The following is a 19,271-nucleotide window of genomic DNA, read 5'->3' on the forward strand; positions in this document are numbered from 1 at the left end:
TAACTGAATTTATTACTTATTCAAGTTACAATCATTAAATTTGCACAGAAGAAGTATGTTTGTTATTCCTCTTGCGGGCCTAACAAAATGATGTGGCGGGCCATATTTGGGCCCCAGGCCTTGAGTTTGACACATGTGATGTAAATCATCACTTTTTTTTACAGGATACCATTTTTTAATATTTTTGCCTTGACAAATTATTTGATGATGCGCCGTTATCAAAAAAATCACACTTGTCTTGTATGCATTACAGCATTGTTTTAAAGGTCACTGCATCTGGTTGACCCCTGACATCATAAAGCAGGATGGAAACTGGGGCACATGGAGTGAATTTGGCCAGTGCTCCCGCACCTGTGGTGGAGGAGTACAGTTTCGTACACGTGACTGTGACAATCCTAGGTATGTGCTTCTCATTCTTTATAGTATGTCATATGGGTGTGTAAATAATGTGAAATGAAATATGCCAGATTCAGCTGAGGCTCTGATCTTCTCAGATCAAGCACACCTCAGTATGAGATCTTCAGCTAAGCATGCATCCTCTGCTTTGCAAACCTTGCAGACCAGCCAATGGAGGCCGTACCTGCATAGGGACAACCTATCAGTTCCAAATGTGCAACACCAATGAGTGTGAGGATATCTATAGTGACACGAGAGAGGAGCAATGCCATGCCTGGGACCCTCGCTTTGAACTTCACAGCAACAAGCACCACTGGCTGCCTTATGAACACCCAGACCGTGAGTGCACACCCACAGATGGAAAGAGGATGAAGTAGTCTAGGCAAAGAAAGAGGTTGTCAGAACAAATATACCAGCCTGAGAGGGAAAAACCTCAATGATCAAATTCAGTGGAAGATGTAAATACTAAATACAAATGAAAGCCAGAAGGGGAAGGCAAACACATAATTTTTGATGCGGTTTGGTTTTTTATGTACTGTGTTCTGTTTTGGTCATTAGCATTTTCTATCCCTCTGAGGACAGCTGTAAGTGAAGACTACACCCTCCCATAAAAATATGTTGTTTCTTTAAAGACGCTTTAAAAACAGTCTTCCTTGAGCTGGTGTTGTCTCTTTCTCCACCCACCTGCTGATGTCATTTGAACCTCATTTCCTCTAGCCATCACCTGGCTCTTATGGGAAAACTATTAGGTTGGAGCTGATGTAAAAATATAATTCCACATTAATGAAGAGTCAAACATGGAACCACAAGCTGCTCAGCAGCTGATCCCATTGAGCTGATGAATGGCAGCATAGCGACACTATCAGGACAACAAAGGTGTCTTTATGTCATATTGAACGCATTTTTTAGATTAGATTAGATTAGACTAGATTAGATTCAACTTTATTGTCAGTACACATGTACTTGTACAATGTAAGTTGGCATGCAGTTTGGCATCTAACCAGAAGTGCAATTAGTTTAAAGTACAATTACAAGATATACAGATTGTCTCGTGCGATATACAGTATATACACTGCCAGGGCAAAAAAAAGTCACACACTCTAATATTTCGTGGGACTGCCTGTAGCTTTGATTGCGGTGCGCATTTGCCGCATCATTGTTTCGACAATCTTGTACAACGTCACAGTATTTATTTATGTCCAGAATTGCATTAATTTTTGGCCGAGTTCTTGTATTGACGATAGGAGTCAAACCACTCTGCAAGGTCTTCTCCAGCACATAGACTTTGAATGGGGTTAAGCTCAGGACTATGGGGGCAAATTAATGTGTCAAAATGATTCCTCACGTTCCCTGGACCACTCTTTCACAATTAGAGTCCGATAAATTTTGCCATTGTTGTCCTGGAATATGATCGTGCCATCCAGGAGAAAAAATCCATTTATGGGATAGCCTGGTCATTCAGTACATTCAGATACTCAGCTGACTTAATTTTTTTGCTGAATAATATTGCTGAGCCTAGACCTGACCAACCGAAGCAACCCCTGATCATAACACTGCAATTTGCTTATTGAAACCCAAACGGTGACTTTTTTTTGACCGGTCAGTGTATATACATGTGTGGTGCTATGAACAAACTATACAAGAATATATGTAATACGGTATACAGGTTATTGGAATATACAGACTAAAATGTGGTTACCAAGTGTGGAAAAATATCAATATACAGGCTAAAGTGCAGTGAGTTTAAGTGGACATAATATATGGATATATGGATAAAATGAGTGATATGAACATGCTATACAGAAGTACTATGGACATATTTTACAGATGAGAAATAAATACACTATACATGTGATACAGATAGATAACAGCTCGTCAGCGGGGGGCAGGGTTCAGCAGGGAAACAGCTCTAGGGAAAAACCTGTTCCTCTGCTGGTTCTGGTCCAGAGGTGCCTGAAGCGCCTGCCGGAGGGCAGAAGGACAAAAAGTCTGTGGGCAGGGTGGGAGGAGTCTTTGAGGATGCTGCGAGCTCGACGTAAACAGTGTTTCCTCTGGACGTCCTCAATGCCTGGTAGTGCAGTCCCTATGATGCATTGGGAGGTTTTCACCACCTGCTGAAGCATCTTGCTGTTTGCTACAGAACAATTCCCATACCAGACAGTGACACAGCTGGTCAGGATGCTCTCAATCGCACAGCGGTAGAAGTTCACGAGTGTGGCTGGAGACAGGTAGTGTCTCTTCAATATCCTCAGGAAGAAGAGGTGCTGGTGAGCCTTTTTGACCAGGCTAGAGGTGTTAGTGGACCAGGAGAGGTCCTCAGAGATCTGGGTCCCCAGGAATTTGAAGCTGGTGACACGTTCCATAGCCAACCCATTCATGTGAATGGGGTTGTGCGTGCTTCCTCTCACCCTCCTGTAGTCAATGATCAGCTCCTTCATCTTGCTGGTGTTAAGGACCAGATTATTGTCGGCACACCAGGCAGCCAAGTGTTGTACCTCCTTCCTGTAGGCCTTGTCATCATTGTTACTCATGAGGCCAATCACCGTTGTGTCGTCCGCAAATTTGATGATGGAGTTGGATCCATGTATAGGTCTGCAGTTGTGGGTGAAGAGGTAGTAGAGGAATAGGCTCAGCACACAGCCCTGTGGCACCCCTGTGTTGAGTGTGATGGTGGCTGAGCGGTTGTGACCTGACCTAACATGTTGGGGTCTGTTAGTCAGAAAGTCCATTATCCAGTAACGGAGAGGAGTGTTGATGCCCAGATCACCAAGTTTAATGATTAACTTGGAGGGGATGACAGTGTTAAATGTGGAACTAAAGTCAATAAACAGCATCCGTGCAAATGTGTTGTTACTGTCCAGATGTGTGAGCACAGAGTGCAGCGCAGTGGAGACTACGTCCTCTGTACACCTATTGCTGCGGTAGGTAAACTGATACGGGTCCAGTATGGGTGGGAGGCAGCTCTTCAGATATGCCAGGACCAGTCACTCGAAACACTTCATGATGATGGGTGTGAGTGCCATAGGGCGGTAGTCATTCAGGCACGCCGGGCTGGAGTGTTTCGGCACTGGAACAATGGAGGTGGATTTGAAGCATGCTGGTACAGCTGCTTGGGCAAGAGACAGGTTGAATATGTCCGTAAAAACCCCTGTGAGCTCTTCTGCACATGCTCTGAGCACATGCCATGGGATGCCATCTGGGCCAGCAGCCTTCCGTGTGTTGATATGGCTCAGTGCAGCATGTACGTCTGTGGAGGTGAGAGAGAAAGGCTGGTTGTCTGCAGGGGGTATAGCCGTGGTCAGGGTCTCCCTGTTGTCTTTGTCAAAATGAGCATAAAAGCGATTCAGCTCATTTAGGGAGGAGACATCTGTGGTTGTTGGGGTGGAGTTGCTGGGTTTGTAGTTAGTTATGGCCTGGATGCCTTGCCACATGCGTCTGGGGTCTGAGTTGGAGAAGTGTTCCTCCAACTTCAGCTTTTAGCAGTGCTTGGCCTTGATGATGCCCCTCCTCAGGTCTTCCCTGGATGTGCTGTAGGCTTGTGAGTCTCCTGATTTGAAGGCGGCATTGCAAGCCTTCAGCAAGAGCCGCACCTCCTTGTTCATCCATGGCTTCTGATTAGGGTACATGTTGATCTGTTTCCATGTTGTCACACTGTCAATGGTGGTGTTGATATAGTCCAGCACAGAAGAGGTTTAAGTGTCAATATTTGTGTGAGAGCCACAGGTAGCCAGAGAAATAAACATACTCCAGTCTGTGTGTTGGAACTTGTCCTGAAGTACAGAGTCTGTCCCTGCTGGCCACACCTTGATGGTTGTAACTGTTGGCTTCACACGTTGGATGAGTGTGGAGTATTTGGGGATGAGGAACAAAGAAAGATGGTCTGATTGTCCCAGGTGAGGGAGGGAGACGCGGTGTAGGCTCCTGCAATGTTGGTGTAAACATGGTCTAAAATTTTGTTTCCTCTTGTGTTGCAGGAAACATGCTGGTGGAATTTAGGGAGCACTGTCTTTAAGTTTGAGTGATTAAAATCACCTGCAACTATAAAAGCAGCCTCTGGCTGAGCAGATTGTTGCTTGCTGATGGCTGTGTACAGTTCCTTCATAGCAACCGTAGCATCGGCATCCGGAGGGATGTAGGCTGCGGTTACAATTATTGAGGTGAACTCCCATTGCAGATAGAAAGGTCTGCATTTAACCATGAGAAACTTAAGGTTAGCTGAGTAGTGTCTCTCAACAGTAACAGTCTGTACACCAAGATTTGTTAATGTAGATCCACAATCCTCCGCCTCTGGTCTTACCAAAGTCATCTGCTGTTCTGTCTGCCCGGAGTGTGTAGCGACCGGCTGGCTCGATAGCACTGTCCGGTACTCTGCTGTTTAGCCATGATTCCGTGAAGATCATGACATTACAGTCCAAAAGTCTTTCATTAAATTTCATTAAACATTTCTTTTCATGATATTTACCATCAGAATAATAAATAAAATAAGAATTTAGCCAAGCACAAACCAAGATGGCAGAATCAGCCTTTGTACTGAAGTGTTTTTACATGCCATCCCATCAACGGCATAACCTGCTGTAGCTTGTCCTGATTAAATTTGCACATCACATAAGAAACATTAGAAACCCAACCAAACCCACAAACTATCAAATTCAAACAGGGATCCCATCCTAAAGTTCCCCATTTAACATTCAAAGCCTCTTCACTGTGTTAAATTTTAAAATGTATGTTGTGGTTGTCAGACTCACCCCCTCTCTAAGTGGAAGTATCACTGCCATCTTGATAGGTATTAAATCACCACTGGACTAGAGGACAGCCCCAGATATAAAGTGCTGAGCTGTCTCCGTATCTAATCAGAGGTCACGCCACACTCCCCACTAAGAGGGGCTGGCTAAATTGTTTTTCTCTGTTCTTCTCATCTCTTTGTCCTCCATTTTTCATTAAGGCTTTTTCACTCTTTAACTGAAGACATTTGAGTATGAGCACAGATCTCTTTGTCCACGTGTGAGAAAGAAAGATAGAGTGGGAGAGAAAAATGGAGAGAGAGAGAGAGAGAGAGAGAGAGAGAGAGAGAGAGAGAGAGAGAGAGAGGAGGAAGAGAAAGAGAGAGGGAGAGGGAGAGGGAGGGAGGGAGATAAAAAGTGAACAGGAATGTTGAATTGAATTCCTTTCATGGACTGTCATGTCCTGAGTTCCAGATAGCGTCAAGACAGAAAGAAAAGACATCATGATATGGGTGTGAGATTTTAGTATTTGTATGCAACAGTTTTGCTTCTGTAACTGTATATCTTTGAAGTGACTGTATGCTGCTTGCTGATTGTTTGCTGCTTTCAATTTGTTCAGACAAACATGGTCAGATCCCTCCTCACAAATCCGAAACAAAGTCTTGCGGGATATTTGAACATCTTAATTACTAATATAAACCCTCTGAAAAAATAAGAACATTAAGAATATATATGGACAATGTACCCCCCCCCCCCACACACACACACACACACAAAATATATAAATAAATAAATTGAATAGGCCACTGCTGATGCATTAACAGTTGCATATTAGAAAATCTTTAGCTCAGTGTAGTTTCAGGCAGTCATACATAAACAGAATACAGCATGTTTCCTGAATATACGACATACACAGAACACAAAACAAAAAACAAAGCAATGTCTGAAATGCTGAAAAATACAATTAAGCTGAATTTTTGCCAGGGAACTAAAAATATTTTTTCTTCCTGTGACCTGGATGTAGTCTTTGGAACACCTGGTACCTTACCACCCACCATCACAGTATGTCTGAGATGTTTTCATCCTTTACCCTTGACATCCAGCGTGCATACATTAAACTATTCATGCAAATTAATGTCTCCTTAATCATATACAGTACATACTGATAACAATGTATATTTCCAAAAAGAATTAGAAGAAGTTATTTATTTTCTTTTGAATAAGACTTCTGTTGCATTGAATGTTTTTCATGGTGTGGTTGAAGTTTCATGGTGCAATCATGAATAACTACCTGAATACAAATATTGACATACTTTGTTTTGTAAGTAAATATAAAACTATGGATATAAAATGAATAGACCCTCACGTTAACTCTGCATCATGTAGAATTACACAGTCGCTCAATATCACAGCACGTCATGTATTCTACAAGAGAATACACTTAAAACACTGAGAAGAGAAAAGTAAATTCTGTGTGTTCACAGCCTGAGAAAAAGGCTCCACAAATCACCATTCTACAAAATGACATCCACAACTTGATTATGAGTGTCACATCACCAGCAGATAACGTCTATGGATTACGTTCATTTGTAGTAAACGTGATAAAGTAGTGTTCATTCTCACTGGGATGAGCTGCCAGGTTTGTTCTCTGGAGACTCGTGTAGTTGTAGTATGATTCACACACGCACACACACATACACATACACACACATAATGATAGTGTTACACTGCCTCTTGGAAAACTATTCAGAAACTAAAAATACTCGCATTTGTTGAAAGGATGAAATCTTTAGCGTGCTTTTTTTTCCTAGAAATTGGGTCATTTGTTGTGAGTCTGTGTTTCTTTGTTCGTCTCACAGCTAATAAGCGCTGCCACTTGCACTGCAAGTCCAAGGAGACCCGAGATGTTGTCTACATGCAGAGAATGGTCCTGGATGGCACTCGGTGCTCATACAAAGACCCCAACAGTGTATGTGTGCGCGGGGAGTGTGAGGTAAGTCGCATTACCTATGTGTATGACACAGTTACAACAACACTTGTACATGTTTGACTCTTCATGTCACCCTCAACAGAAAGTGGGCTGTGATGGTGTAGTTGGCTCCTCAAAGCAGGAGGACAAGTGTGGAGTGTGTGGAGGTGACAACTCCAGCTGCAAAACATTCAAGGACACAATCACACGAACAGCCAAGAAACAAGGTAAGCAGTTACACAACCCTCATCTGCACCTGTGACAAACCTGCCTCAGTTCTATCTGGGAAATACTTGGTTAAGTCTCTCCTCTTAAACTCTCGCATTGGCCCACATTTAGTTATTTGCAGATAAATATCACCCTCTAGTGGAGGACATTACAAAGTCCAACCCTCAGTGAGAGCTGAGCTCACATGTTCACAAAACACGTGTGTTTCATTTCAGGTTTCCTCAGAGTTCTTGAAATCCCTCGAGGAGCAAGACACCTTCTAATCCAAGAACTGAGAGCAACTTTACACACTTTAGGTTTTTGATCTTCTGTATTTTTCATTGTTTACATAATGAATTGAATACATGTTTGTGGTTTAAATGTAGTAAATGTATGTTTAAATGTATCAACAGCTGTAAAAAATGTGGCTTCAAGACTGTTCTTCTTAAATGGGGAAAATGAATACCCAGAATCCGGCTCAGTCATAGAGAAGGGCGTGGAGTGGGAATATGAGAATGACCATAACAAGGAGACACTTCAGACCACTGGTCCACTCAGACATGGAATTTTGATCATGGTACTCTCTAAAAAAAATAAAGTTACTGTAGTAATGAATGTGGTTCTTCACAAGAATGTCAATTGAATTGAAATGCACTTTTTAGTTTGAAATAATGTCAGTTATATAGTTTCTATTGAATGTATTTTCATGTATTGAACAGTGATCTTCGTGTTTGTAGATGAAACTGCATGGAGATGAGGATGTGACCTTGTCTTATAAGTACATGATGAACATGGACAGTGACTCCGCCATTCAGAACAACATGCTGGTGGAGGACAGTGCCTATGAGTGGGCTCCAAAGAGGTGGTCATTCTGCTCCAAGCCTTGTGGAGGAGGTATTACAGAGCAAGAAAAGCACTCTAACGTCACCTTTGGTCATTTTTATAGTGTTATTTTTGTTCTGTGCTTGCATGTGTTAAAATTTTACATCCTTCATTCCCGTAGGGAAGCAGTATCTGCGATATGGCTGCAGAAGAAAAGTTGACAGTAAAATGGTCCATAAGAGCTTCTGTAATAAATCCAACATGAAACCAAGAGAAGACATTAGAGACTGCAACCAGAAGCCCTGCCCTCCACCTATGTAGGAATCGTATAAATATATATGGCAACAGCTGTAAAAAATACAATTCATTGACAAGTCTGAAATATTTTTCTCCCTTCAATTCCCCTTTTTCCTCCACTTTTATTGTGTATGTTATTTTTTGACATGTTGCACATCCTCAGAATCTCTTTCTCTTCTCAAATGATCCCTTCCAGTTGGGTGACAGGGGAGTGGCAAAACTGCAGCAAACCATGTGGAAAGACGGGGATGCAGATCCGTTCGGTCAGCTGTGTTCAGCCGTCAGACGACAACACCACACGCTCCATCCATAATAAACACTGCAATGACAACCGACCAGAGACTCGCAGACCCTGTAACCGAGTCCCCTGCCCCACTCAGTGGAGAGTCGGACCATGGTCACAGGTGTGAAGGCTGCATAGGATTCAAGAAATGTTTGGCCCATTTAGATGCATTTATTTAAATGATTTATTTTGATGTGTGTGCATCTCCACCTTCAGTGCTCAGTGACATGTGGTAACGGGACACAGCAGAGACAGGCTTTGTGCCACGCCAGAGACAACACCATCGGCCTGTGTCTAGACAGTAAGCCCGACACCATCAGAGTCTGTCGCCTGGATCCATGTCCCAGTGAGTACAAAGGAACCTCCAAAGTGTTTTAGCACTTTCCCCATGTGTCCCGATGTCAGTGAACGCTCCTAAATAACTCAAATTGAAAGACCCTGACATTAGTATGGTGAAAAGAGGGAAACATTTATCACATTATGTATTAAAATAGTTTTGTAAGTCAACTCATAACTATCTTAAGAGGGAGTAATGGGAAAAAGTTGCAGATTAAATGGACTGTTACAAATGGAGCATGCATTTGTTGCTGATTGAAGCGAGTGAGTATTAGGTGCAGCTCAAGTTGTTTGCCAGAACTAGCTCACAGGTCTCATTCCATTTGCCTTCCTACCTTAATGACTCTATCCCTCTCTGATCTTTTCTCTGCAGAGGGCTCATCAGACCTCAACAAGAATGGCAACATCCTGATCCAGTGGTTGTCTCGCCCCAACCCCAACTTCCCGAAGATCTCTTCACGTAAAACCTCCCTCTATAGTTCCCAGCCTGGTCTCCACAGTGGCAGCCACAGCTTCATGTCTGTCCTCTGCTGGGCCCTGCCCATCTCTGTCCTCCTGTCCCTGCAGGGCCGGCCTCGCCTGGCACCCTAACCCACCCTTCTCCCGTGCCTGTGCTCACGCTTCTGAGCGAGCGGCAAAGCTTTTGCTTCTCTTTTATGTGGAGGGTGTGCCTCTCTCTCTCTTTGTGTCTGAGACAGCTCTGACTTGAGGGGAGGTCTCTGGCTCCTGTGTGTGCTAGTTGGTTCTCTCTTGCTCTGTCTCTCTCTCCTTCTCTCTCTCCTTTGTGGAGCATCGTGTTGTGACCGCTGGCCAGTCGAAAATTCAAAAGATCAAAAAATTTGATGTGGAAGGATTTCGAAGTGGCAAGGTGGTGGCAGGTTCTCATTGACACCTCTTCAGATGTGTCAAAGAGCCATTCGTGTGTGAGGGAATCCCTCTACATGTGGTGGACATGTTTGCGCGAGCTATCTGTTGTGGAAGGTTGTCAGTTCCCGGGATGCAGCTGCGCTTTTTTCATTTTGTAGCGCACTGTTATTGTGGGGAGAAACAGATGGGAAAATAAATAGAAAGGCTATATAAATATCTATATAGAAAACGTTATATAAAAAACATGAAAGCTTTATTGTGAATGTGATCTTGTCACAATGAGGACATCTTTGCTAAAGTGCTCATCTGACATCCTGGTTGCATTTGGGGATGAGATAGGCGTCCATTCTCAGATTGACAGGAACACACAGGGACAGGAAGTGACATCAGTAAACCATTTTATTTGTTTTTGGAGGGGGGCCCATGAGGTGAAAAATCTTGAAATTAAGGCAAATTAAAAAAACAAAACAAAAAAAAAACAGGGTAGTCTGACCACTTAAGGTTGCTTCCCATTTCACCTCATTATCAGCCATCCTCTCTCTGACTGTTATACTAAAGTTCAATAAATGCAGCTTATTTGTGCTTGCAGACTTTAAACAAATACATCTATAACTATATTTGTATTTATATATACCTATAAATCTAAATCTATATGAGTAACAATAATATTAATAATGTTTTACCATGAATAAGCTGTAGCTTATTTGCCTAAAACCTTTGGACTGCTATTGATCGCTTAGATCCTTGACTGTTATGTGTATTTTTTTATTGATTTTACATGAATACAGATGAATATTTAATAAAAGTGTTTCGGGGGGAAGGGTTAGACCTATATTATGCAGGACTTGGTCAGTTAGTTGCCTCTCCATTCTCTCAGATGGATCAGTGGTTTACTGCTGCTTTTCTTTAAAGACAGGATCACATTTTGTCATGCACATTTGCTTCCACCACCTTTACACATGTATGTACTGTATGTATGTGTGAGTGAAAGTGTGTCTGTGTGTCCATGTGCGTGAATGCATGTGCGTCTTCTTTGTCTCAAGTGAGAGAATAAATGGTTGACAGGGGTGATTGAATGAGATGTACCAATCCATACCAAACCATCAAAGTGTGTGTGTGCATGGTTACACTTTGTATGTGTGGCTGTGTGTGTTTGTGTGTCTGTGTGAAAGGGAGCTTTATCATTCGGGCTTTTACACATCACGATCAGATACAGAAATACCTCATAAACTTTGATTTGAGAGTGTCCAACAATCTCATTTTATTTTGATGAACATTAACTACATAAACAATGCCTTATCTTGGATTGAATGTAATGGCATTTATCTGTGAAAGAGATGGCTTTACTCATTCAAAGTTTCACTCGGAATAGAGGCAGCTTCAAACCAACTCAACAAACTCTCACCCGCCGACCATCAAACCTACCAAGGTGATGTTGGACCAATGTCTGACTACTGGGAAGGGTTTACAAAGGGCCAAGGGTATCGACACATATGGCATCTTGGAAAAAAAAACACTTCAGACTTGTCATTGTATTGTGATCACATATTTCTGTTGTGACTATGTAGCGAGCTATCCAAGGTTACCTTCTGCTGGAGTTGGACTGTATGAGACCAAGCCAGACCTGGCAGTGCAACTGTATATAACATTGATGTTGACTGTATTTAATAATGTTCATGACTGTTATCTTCTTCTATAATATTCTATACTATGGGTAACTGTTTTGTGGCTTCACTGGCCTGCTGTGTGGGGCTGGCTAATGTTTGGCTAACGTTGAAGAAACATTCAGATGGACTACGTGCACTGCGTCTATATGCACTTTGATTTATCAGGGAAATTTTATTAATGTTTTGTAAATGTTTCATATGACACTTAATGTGCCATTACAGTTTTTACATCATCATGGAAATTGTGTATTTATTTAAACAACAAATATAATTTATGTACTTCATGTTTGGTTTTTTTCAATCAATAAAAAGATTGACTGGTTGATCTCCAAGTAATGAAGTGTTTTACCAAAGTGACTGTGAACTTGTAACTTTCGATACAGTTGAATTATTTTTCTTAAAAAAAAAGAATATATCTAAATATTGAGCAGAAGAGGCGTCAATTTCATTGTTTCAGTTACTGTCATTCTCAACAGCAAAGTTGTATCAATAAAAATGTTTCAAAAGTGTGATCTTTCGCTCATCGGGAATGTTTACTGCCTTGATGTCATGTCCGGGAAAAATTCAAACATTGCCAGGAGTTTGTGATTATATTTACTGGTATGGTGCAAAAAAGTTACATGTGAAGTGGTCAACGATTCAAATTAAACAACAGAAATAATAACAAGAAATGTCAATGCACAGCAGCATGAGCAAAACTAAGTCGAATCACATGCCCCATGTTTTCGATAAAAGAATTAGTCCTGAAACACAGTTCTATTTGCAACACAGGATTATATAACCTGTTTCCACTTCTATTTTTCTAAACTAATATCCTAACTGCTCTTGGTGTTTGGGTATTCCTCTTCTTTCTTTGTAATTCTTTATTGCTGTGATCTGCAGTGTGGAACCAACTCACATTCACGCACACACACAAACATGGATCCCATGGGAAGGAGCAAATACAGACTGATGCATATATATCATTCACACATTCCTTTACATGCAACAATATACTGTACCCATGCACACACATACACACACACACACACACACACACACACACACACACATGATTCACACCTCTTCATTTTCCTCTTGCTAGTTACACCCAGTCTCAGCTCTTTTTTTTTTCTCTTCACAGGCCAGCGTTGTATTGGAGATCGCTCATCCTTCTGTCGGATGGAGGTGCTGAAGCGCTACTGCTCTCTACCGGACTTCTGGCGCATGTGCTGCAAGTCCTGTGGCAATGTCACCATTGCAGAGTTAATACCCATCTCCACCTCTACCTCCACCCCCATCGACACCATCGAGCCCAGCAGTACAGCTCATCCACCATCAAGTACCCTCGGCTTTGTCATCACCACGATACAGCCTATGGCAGATGTCATCACATCCATTTCAGATTCCAACATCAATCTCTGGACCACCACTCACCCTCCCGTCCTCATTACTACTGTTCCTCATTCCACCCCATCTCCACTAACTGCTACACAACTTATAACCACTCCTGCCCTTTCAACAACCTTTTCCATGCCAACCACTACAGTTATGGAAACCTCTAACAGTGTGCCTACACATCCTCTACCTCTACCTGATCCAGACACGGACAAGAGTGTAGATTCACAATTACAGAGCACTACAACACCACGTCTTCCAGGAACAGTTATCCCAACTATGATGCCACCAACAGTAAGGTTTACAAAAACAAACATACTGCAAAAGCTCAAGCCCAAAAAGAATAATCTGTCAAAGAAAAAGCCTAAAAAGGTGATTCCACCAAAGATCAATCCAAAAAAGAAAATAAAAAATACTCCAAAAGCAAGTGCGCCTGGGAAAAGCAATCATAAAGATGATAAATCAGAAAAAACAATTCCTAAAAAACTTAGTCTGCCAAAAACTACTCCCAAAAATACTAGTCTACCAAACACTACTCCCAAAAAGACTAGTGTACCAAACACTGCTCCTAAAAAAATCACTCTGCCAAACAAAAATACTACTCCCAAAAAGATTACTCCAGCAAATATTACTCCAGAAAACTTTACTCTTACAAGAATACCTCCTTTACAGACCAGTCTTAAAAAGATTCCACTAAAACCTTCTTCTAAGAAAAAAACCAAATCCTCACCCAAGAAGGAGACTCCAGTGAAGGCCAATCCCAAAAATAAAACTCAGACAATTACAAAAGTTTCAAAGGAATCTCAAGCCAAGGCATATCCCAAACAACTGAAATCAGGACCTAAAAAGGTGACAAACTCTCAAACTAATGTTAAGCAAAAAAAGGCCATAATAAAAAAGACTAATCCCAAAAAGAAATCACTTAAAACAAAATCTTCATTTTTCACTACAGCACCCATTCCTCAGGAACATCAGTTCTCTTCCACTGTTGCTTTGAGCGCTAATCTACGTGTTACAGCTGCAGACCTGCCTTACTCTGAGTCCAGAATTAATGTTACACACATCAGCAACACAGCAACTGCTGAAGAAAACACACAATGGTATAATAATGTGTTACCTACAACAACCAGCACTTTTGCTGATTTTCTAAAACCACCTGAAAGCATTCATTTTGAAGAGGTCAACACAACAACAGTGACCACCTCCTATTCTGATGTCACAATGTCCAGCAGCGGTGATGTCACAGTAACGAGCGGGACCATTCTCAGTGGTGATGGCATTGCGGTGTCCTACAGAAATGTGGGAGGAAATAGTGACACCATTGTGCTGAATGACAGCCTCACCATGGTGATCCCAACCATTGACAGTGAGGATAAGACCGACTTTGCTTCCTCCCCCTGGCTGGACCTCTCTGAGTATATCCCTGTGAGTAATCCCCTTCCCACAACAGCCCAAGACCCTACCACCATTACCCCCACAACAGAACAACCCATCGCAACCATTACCACATCTACTGCAAGACCTCAGGCAAGGCCAGAGGAGAACAGAGAGAACAACTCCATTGATGTCATGTATAACAGGGTTATAGGTGTGGACAATGACGCATCACAGAATAATTGGATCTCAAAGCTCCGAGTCAACTTCAGAGAGAGAACAAGGAATAAACGTATTCAGGAGCTTTTAGAGGAGAAGAAGAACTTTCTCCTCAGGATGAAGAGAGGCCACGAGGCATGATGATTTAAGTCTTCTCATTTCTCTTATAGAGATATATATTTTTCAATGCAGACTTCTATAATCCCTGTGTAAACTGCTCTTCATTGCCATAATGCTCTCTATCAGTCCTTTCCAAAAAGAAATCTACAAACTCATATCACAATCCTGACAATCAGGACTGCTGCAGATAGAGAATATCATTGATAACTGTTTGAACAGTTGCTTTGAATAAAGAAAAGCCAGTAGAGAACTGACTAGTGGAGCTTTGAAGCAAATTATCTCACCAGTGTAAAACAAAGTGATGAAAAACAAAAGGCATTAAAATTGTGCATTCAGGTTGACCAGCACTTTACAAAGCCTGCAAACTTCACAATACAAAGATTACCCCATATGTCTTTAAGGATTCAGTAATGATTTAGATCAACTGTCAATTAAATTGTAATTTAATGTCATTAATTTTAGTTTTTTTTTACTGGGGTAGCAATGAATTTACTGCCTAGGATGGCAGGTCAGCCAACAGGACAGGATGTCTCTAAATGTGTATTTAAGTGGCCAGCACCCTAAATATCCTATACACTATTATGTTTATGGATTTCTGGAAACAATATAATCATAATGCTTTATTTGTTTGTTTGGTTGCACTTTGAAAGTGAACACCTTGTTGGGATGGTAGCCTGAACAAAGCAAACGTCTGCCTGACTGCGTGGAGGGGTACGGAGACGGGTATGATGCTACGCAGAAAACAAAGATTGCCTTTAAATCTATTTTTTCTCTCATTTTTTTTTCTAAGTCTTTCCAGCAGCAACATCCCACGTGCATTCATGTACAATGCCAAGATATATACCAGAAACACCAAAATGTATTAACAATAAATAAGCTTGTTTGCATTAACTCTGTCCAAAGAGAAGCTTTAAGGCCAACTTTTATTGTAATTTTATTATTGGTACCGCTCAACTTTCAGCAGCCACAATAATATCAGGATCTTATCTGTACCATATTTGTACATATGAAAAAGAACTTAATGGTTAATATTTATTAAAGTTTAAGTCCTTATGGCATTTTGCAAACTGGCAGTGTTGTGTGATTCCTAAGACAGTGGTCATTTCCATGCCAGACATCTCTGACTTTTGCCCACAGTATTTGAGTCACAGCTTCCGTGGGCCTCACTGTCATGTTAGTGTTAGTGTTAGACTAATCCAGTGATATAAAGCTATAACTACTCACCTTATATCAGCTCATTGTCCAATTATCATGTTAGCAACTTTAGTTCAACCTATGTTTAATGAAAGGAAACAAAATCTATTCTATTCTATTCTACTATCATCTATTCTATTCTATTTTTGATATACAGTATGAAAGATGTACCTAGAATTTTTCATGAAGAGATGATTAAAAAAAATAATGGGACAAAAATAAGATATCGATATTTCCCTCTAAAGCAGAATCTAAATCCACTTTTACAGAATTTAACTTCTGAGACTTGGCATTAGGGAACATAACATTAGAGAACATAACATTAGGGAACATAACAAGACCAATTCAATCTCATTGAAATTATTTTTAACCCTCTTTATATTTTTAACTAAAGTAACCATTCGATAAGATATTTAAACAACTTTGTCTATAGGAATTTGACAATAGGGCAACTGTAATTTGTGTTTTTATTGAACCAAATATTTAAGAAATTGTTAAGTCAAATTTTGAAAGGTTTTACTTAAGGTTAAGTAAAATTTCTATATTTTCAGGAGAAAGAGTGAGAGAAGATCCTCTCCTTTGTGTGAGCATAGAACGTCTGTCAGAAGCCCTTCCTCTATCAATTTAATGTCTTCCATTGTCGTTTTCTCCGCGTCTTAACCAGCAAATATGGGAGTTTTATAGTTATTGACCATAGCAAAGAGAGAATCCTTTTCAATATGATAAATTGTCCCCTCTGCTCCCTGGAGGTCAGCCTTTAACCTTTGAAGTTATACCATCTCCTCTTGATCTCCTTGTTCTGTTCCATCAGCTGTCTGTCAGTCGAATATCAGTGGAACAAAGTATTCCAAACGATCAGATTCTACCACAATTTAGAATAAAATCATTAAATGCATTAACTGGCAGGATATTTCATCTTTTTCTCATGATTTCTTTCCATTCTAGACATTTTCATATCACAGTGGAGAAAAGTCAAATATATATTCAAAGGGATGTTAATGAAGCACACAGTTTTTCCAAGGCCAAAAACTCTAAATTGTTATCAAATTTAATCTTAATCTACATTCCAGTGTGACCTGTGTACAAATCAAACTTGCTGTCCTTAATTTTTATTTCAAGTCAGGTGTGGAAAAGAAATCAGTTCCATTTATGGCAGATTCCCTGCTGTCAAGTGGTTTGTGTGTCTTTGATTTTATTAAAAATGAAGATTTTAATATCGAGAAAAAGAGGGAGAAATCCTCAATCTAACCTTTAATCTAGATTTAAGACAAGATTTAATGGGTTCTTGCCACATGATAAACCCTTGCACCAACTTTCAAATATTTCTGTTTCAGATTCTTGACAATCTGGTGACTCTGAGGCTAACAGAAGTCATGGCTGCTTTGACATTTAAATGCTAAGTAATTCAAATCCTGCACACTTTGAATGTGCAGGATGAACACATGAGTTCATGTAGGCCTGTTGATCAGATGACCAGGTATGGCTGGCCTTTGGATATCAATAAAAGGGCACGAGTTTTTCAAACTAGTTTGTTTACAAAGAAGACATGCAGCCTTACCAGTGAAACATAACTGAACTCATGTAAAGACCTTAGCAGCTTGTTGACTTCAGGATTCTAATCAGGGTCAGTCTGTAAACACCTCTACTTGAGGCCCGTCTCACAATCCCAAATGAACATCATACATATATAACTTTATTTTTAGTTGGGTCATAATTACTGTAGGCGTTGATACTAACTTTACTAGGAGTGTCTATAAATTGCATTTGAAGTGCAATATATTAGTACAGAAAGCTGATGGTGAAATATGATTGTAACACTGGTTCTCTCTGTTGATAAAGGTCCATTTAAAAGGTGTCACACTTTCTCTTCCAAAATCTGAGATGTTGCCTTTAAGATCAAACCCAATGCTGCTTGTTTTGGTACATGTTCATCCCTGAGACCTTATTTAAAACAAATGCTATACGTTTGTTTACTGAATATTATTAGAATGGCGAGAAGCCTTAATCTTACATCATATCAGGCAACCTAAAAATAACCTGAGCCATTAGTGTCAAAGAAACATGTGGGTTGGTGGAGAGGTTTTTGATTTAAACTGTAATTTGCTAAGAATCTGATCACAGGGGTAAACAGATATGCATTACCTCCATCCAAACACCTGCTGCCCCTTTTTTATTGTTAAATGTACTGTTGAACAAGACAAAAACAATTTTACAACTGTGCTGTCAATGGATAACCTTTGTTCGTGTAAAGATGTTGTTGTGTCTGCCCTAAATCCTCAAAATAGCTTCATGTCTTCAAATTGTCAATTTAACAAGCTGCAATGATTTTTGAGGCAAAATATCTGCTTATTAATGTTATATTATTATTATTTAATTTATGTTTAAGGTAATATTATTAGACAAATAGTTGTTGTCTGCATAATAAAAAACAGCTTTTAAAGGATCAAACTAGTTTTAAGTGTCTGACAGTAAGTGTGTGCAAAAGGTTCATGTACATGTAGACTTTGTGCTTCACTCAAACAAGGTCAGACATGTTTGCAGCAGCAATACAGTACGTGCATTCCTTGTCACTTAGCATCAAAAGAGGAATTCTCAAAATTCTAAAAGGCTTAGTCTAGTAGTCAAGCATTTTTAAAAAGAACATGTCCACAAAAATAAAGCAACAACAAAAGTTGAAACATAAAAATGGATTTGATAATGCCATCAGAGGTTAATCTGCAACACTATAAAGGAGGGTTTAAGTGTTTCTGGGGAACATTAAACTACTCTAGTGGCCACATTGTGTTCAACACAGTGAAATCAATGGACTACAGTTGTCATGTTGCCTTTCCTGATTCTGTCTCTCCTTTTCCTCAGCAGAGGCTTGGAGATACTCCTGTGCGTTGTTAAATCATCTGGCTATTAAAGCCAGCAAGTACTCCTTTTCCGACGCCAGAAGATTCCTTTCACTTCCTGAATGCTGCCTGTGGTTGAATTTATTTTTACTTTCCTTGGGATCTGAGTGTGTGTGTGTGTGTGTGTGTGTGTGTGTGTGTGTGTGTGTGTGTGTGTGTGTGTGTGTGTGTGTGTGTGTGTGTGTGTGTGTGTGTGTGTGTGTGTGTGTGTGTGTGTGTGTGTGTGTGTGTGTGCGTGTGCGTGTGCGCGCGCACGCGTGTGAATGTGAATGTGCACGTGCGTGTGTGTGTTTTCAGGTGTATGGAAGGTTCATGGCAGTGTTCAGATTCACAGCAACAATCATGATTCTGTGAAGAATTTGCAAATGGTGAAGATGATGAAGATTGCTGCGATCATCATCCTGCTCTACGTCGCCTCCTGGTCTCCCTACTTCGGTGTTGCACTGGCAGCCTTTGCTGGGGAAAAGCAGGTCTAATATTAAGGCCATAACTGCAGTTCTACAAATGCCCACCAGAGGAGGGAAGAAT

General features: G+C 40.7%; 1 protein-coding gene across 1 annotated transcript in view; it reads left to right on the forward strand.

Annotated features, from left to right (window-relative positions):
* Positions 1–15,546, forward strand: part of LOC137602389 (A disintegrin and metalloproteinase with thrombospondin motifs 2-like) — a 124,534-nt gene extending 108,988 nt beyond the window's left edge. Inside the window, exons 11-22 of the mRNA XM_068325070.1 lie at positions 254–399; positions 560–735; positions 6,977–7,110; positions 7,190–7,313; positions 7,530–7,610; positions 7,707–7,870; positions 8,031–8,187; positions 8,297–8,432; positions 8,609–8,816; positions 8,912–9,041; positions 9,405–9,491; positions 12,689–15,546. Coding sequence (XP_068181171.1) covers positions 254–399; positions 560–735; positions 6,977–7,110; positions 7,190–7,313; positions 7,530–7,610; positions 7,707–7,870; positions 8,031–8,187; positions 8,297–8,432; positions 8,609–8,816; positions 8,912–9,041; positions 9,405–9,491; positions 12,689–14,676 — 3,531 coding nt within the window. The 3' untranslated portion in view covers positions 14,677–15,546. The remainder of the gene's footprint in view (positions 1–253; positions 400–559; positions 736–6,976; positions 7,111–7,189; positions 7,314–7,529; positions 7,611–7,706; positions 7,871–8,030; positions 8,188–8,296; positions 8,433–8,608; positions 8,817–8,911; positions 9,042–9,404; positions 9,492–12,688) is intronic.
* The last annotated feature ends 3,725 nt before the right edge of the window (positions 15,547–19,271 follow it).

Source organism: Antennarius striatus, chromosome 10 (genome assembly GCF_040054535.1).
Source record: "Antennarius striatus isolate MH-2024 chromosome 10, ASM4005453v1, whole genome shotgun sequence".
NCBI lineage: Eukaryota > Metazoa > Chordata > Actinopteri > Lophiiformes > Antennariidae > Antennarius > Antennarius striatus.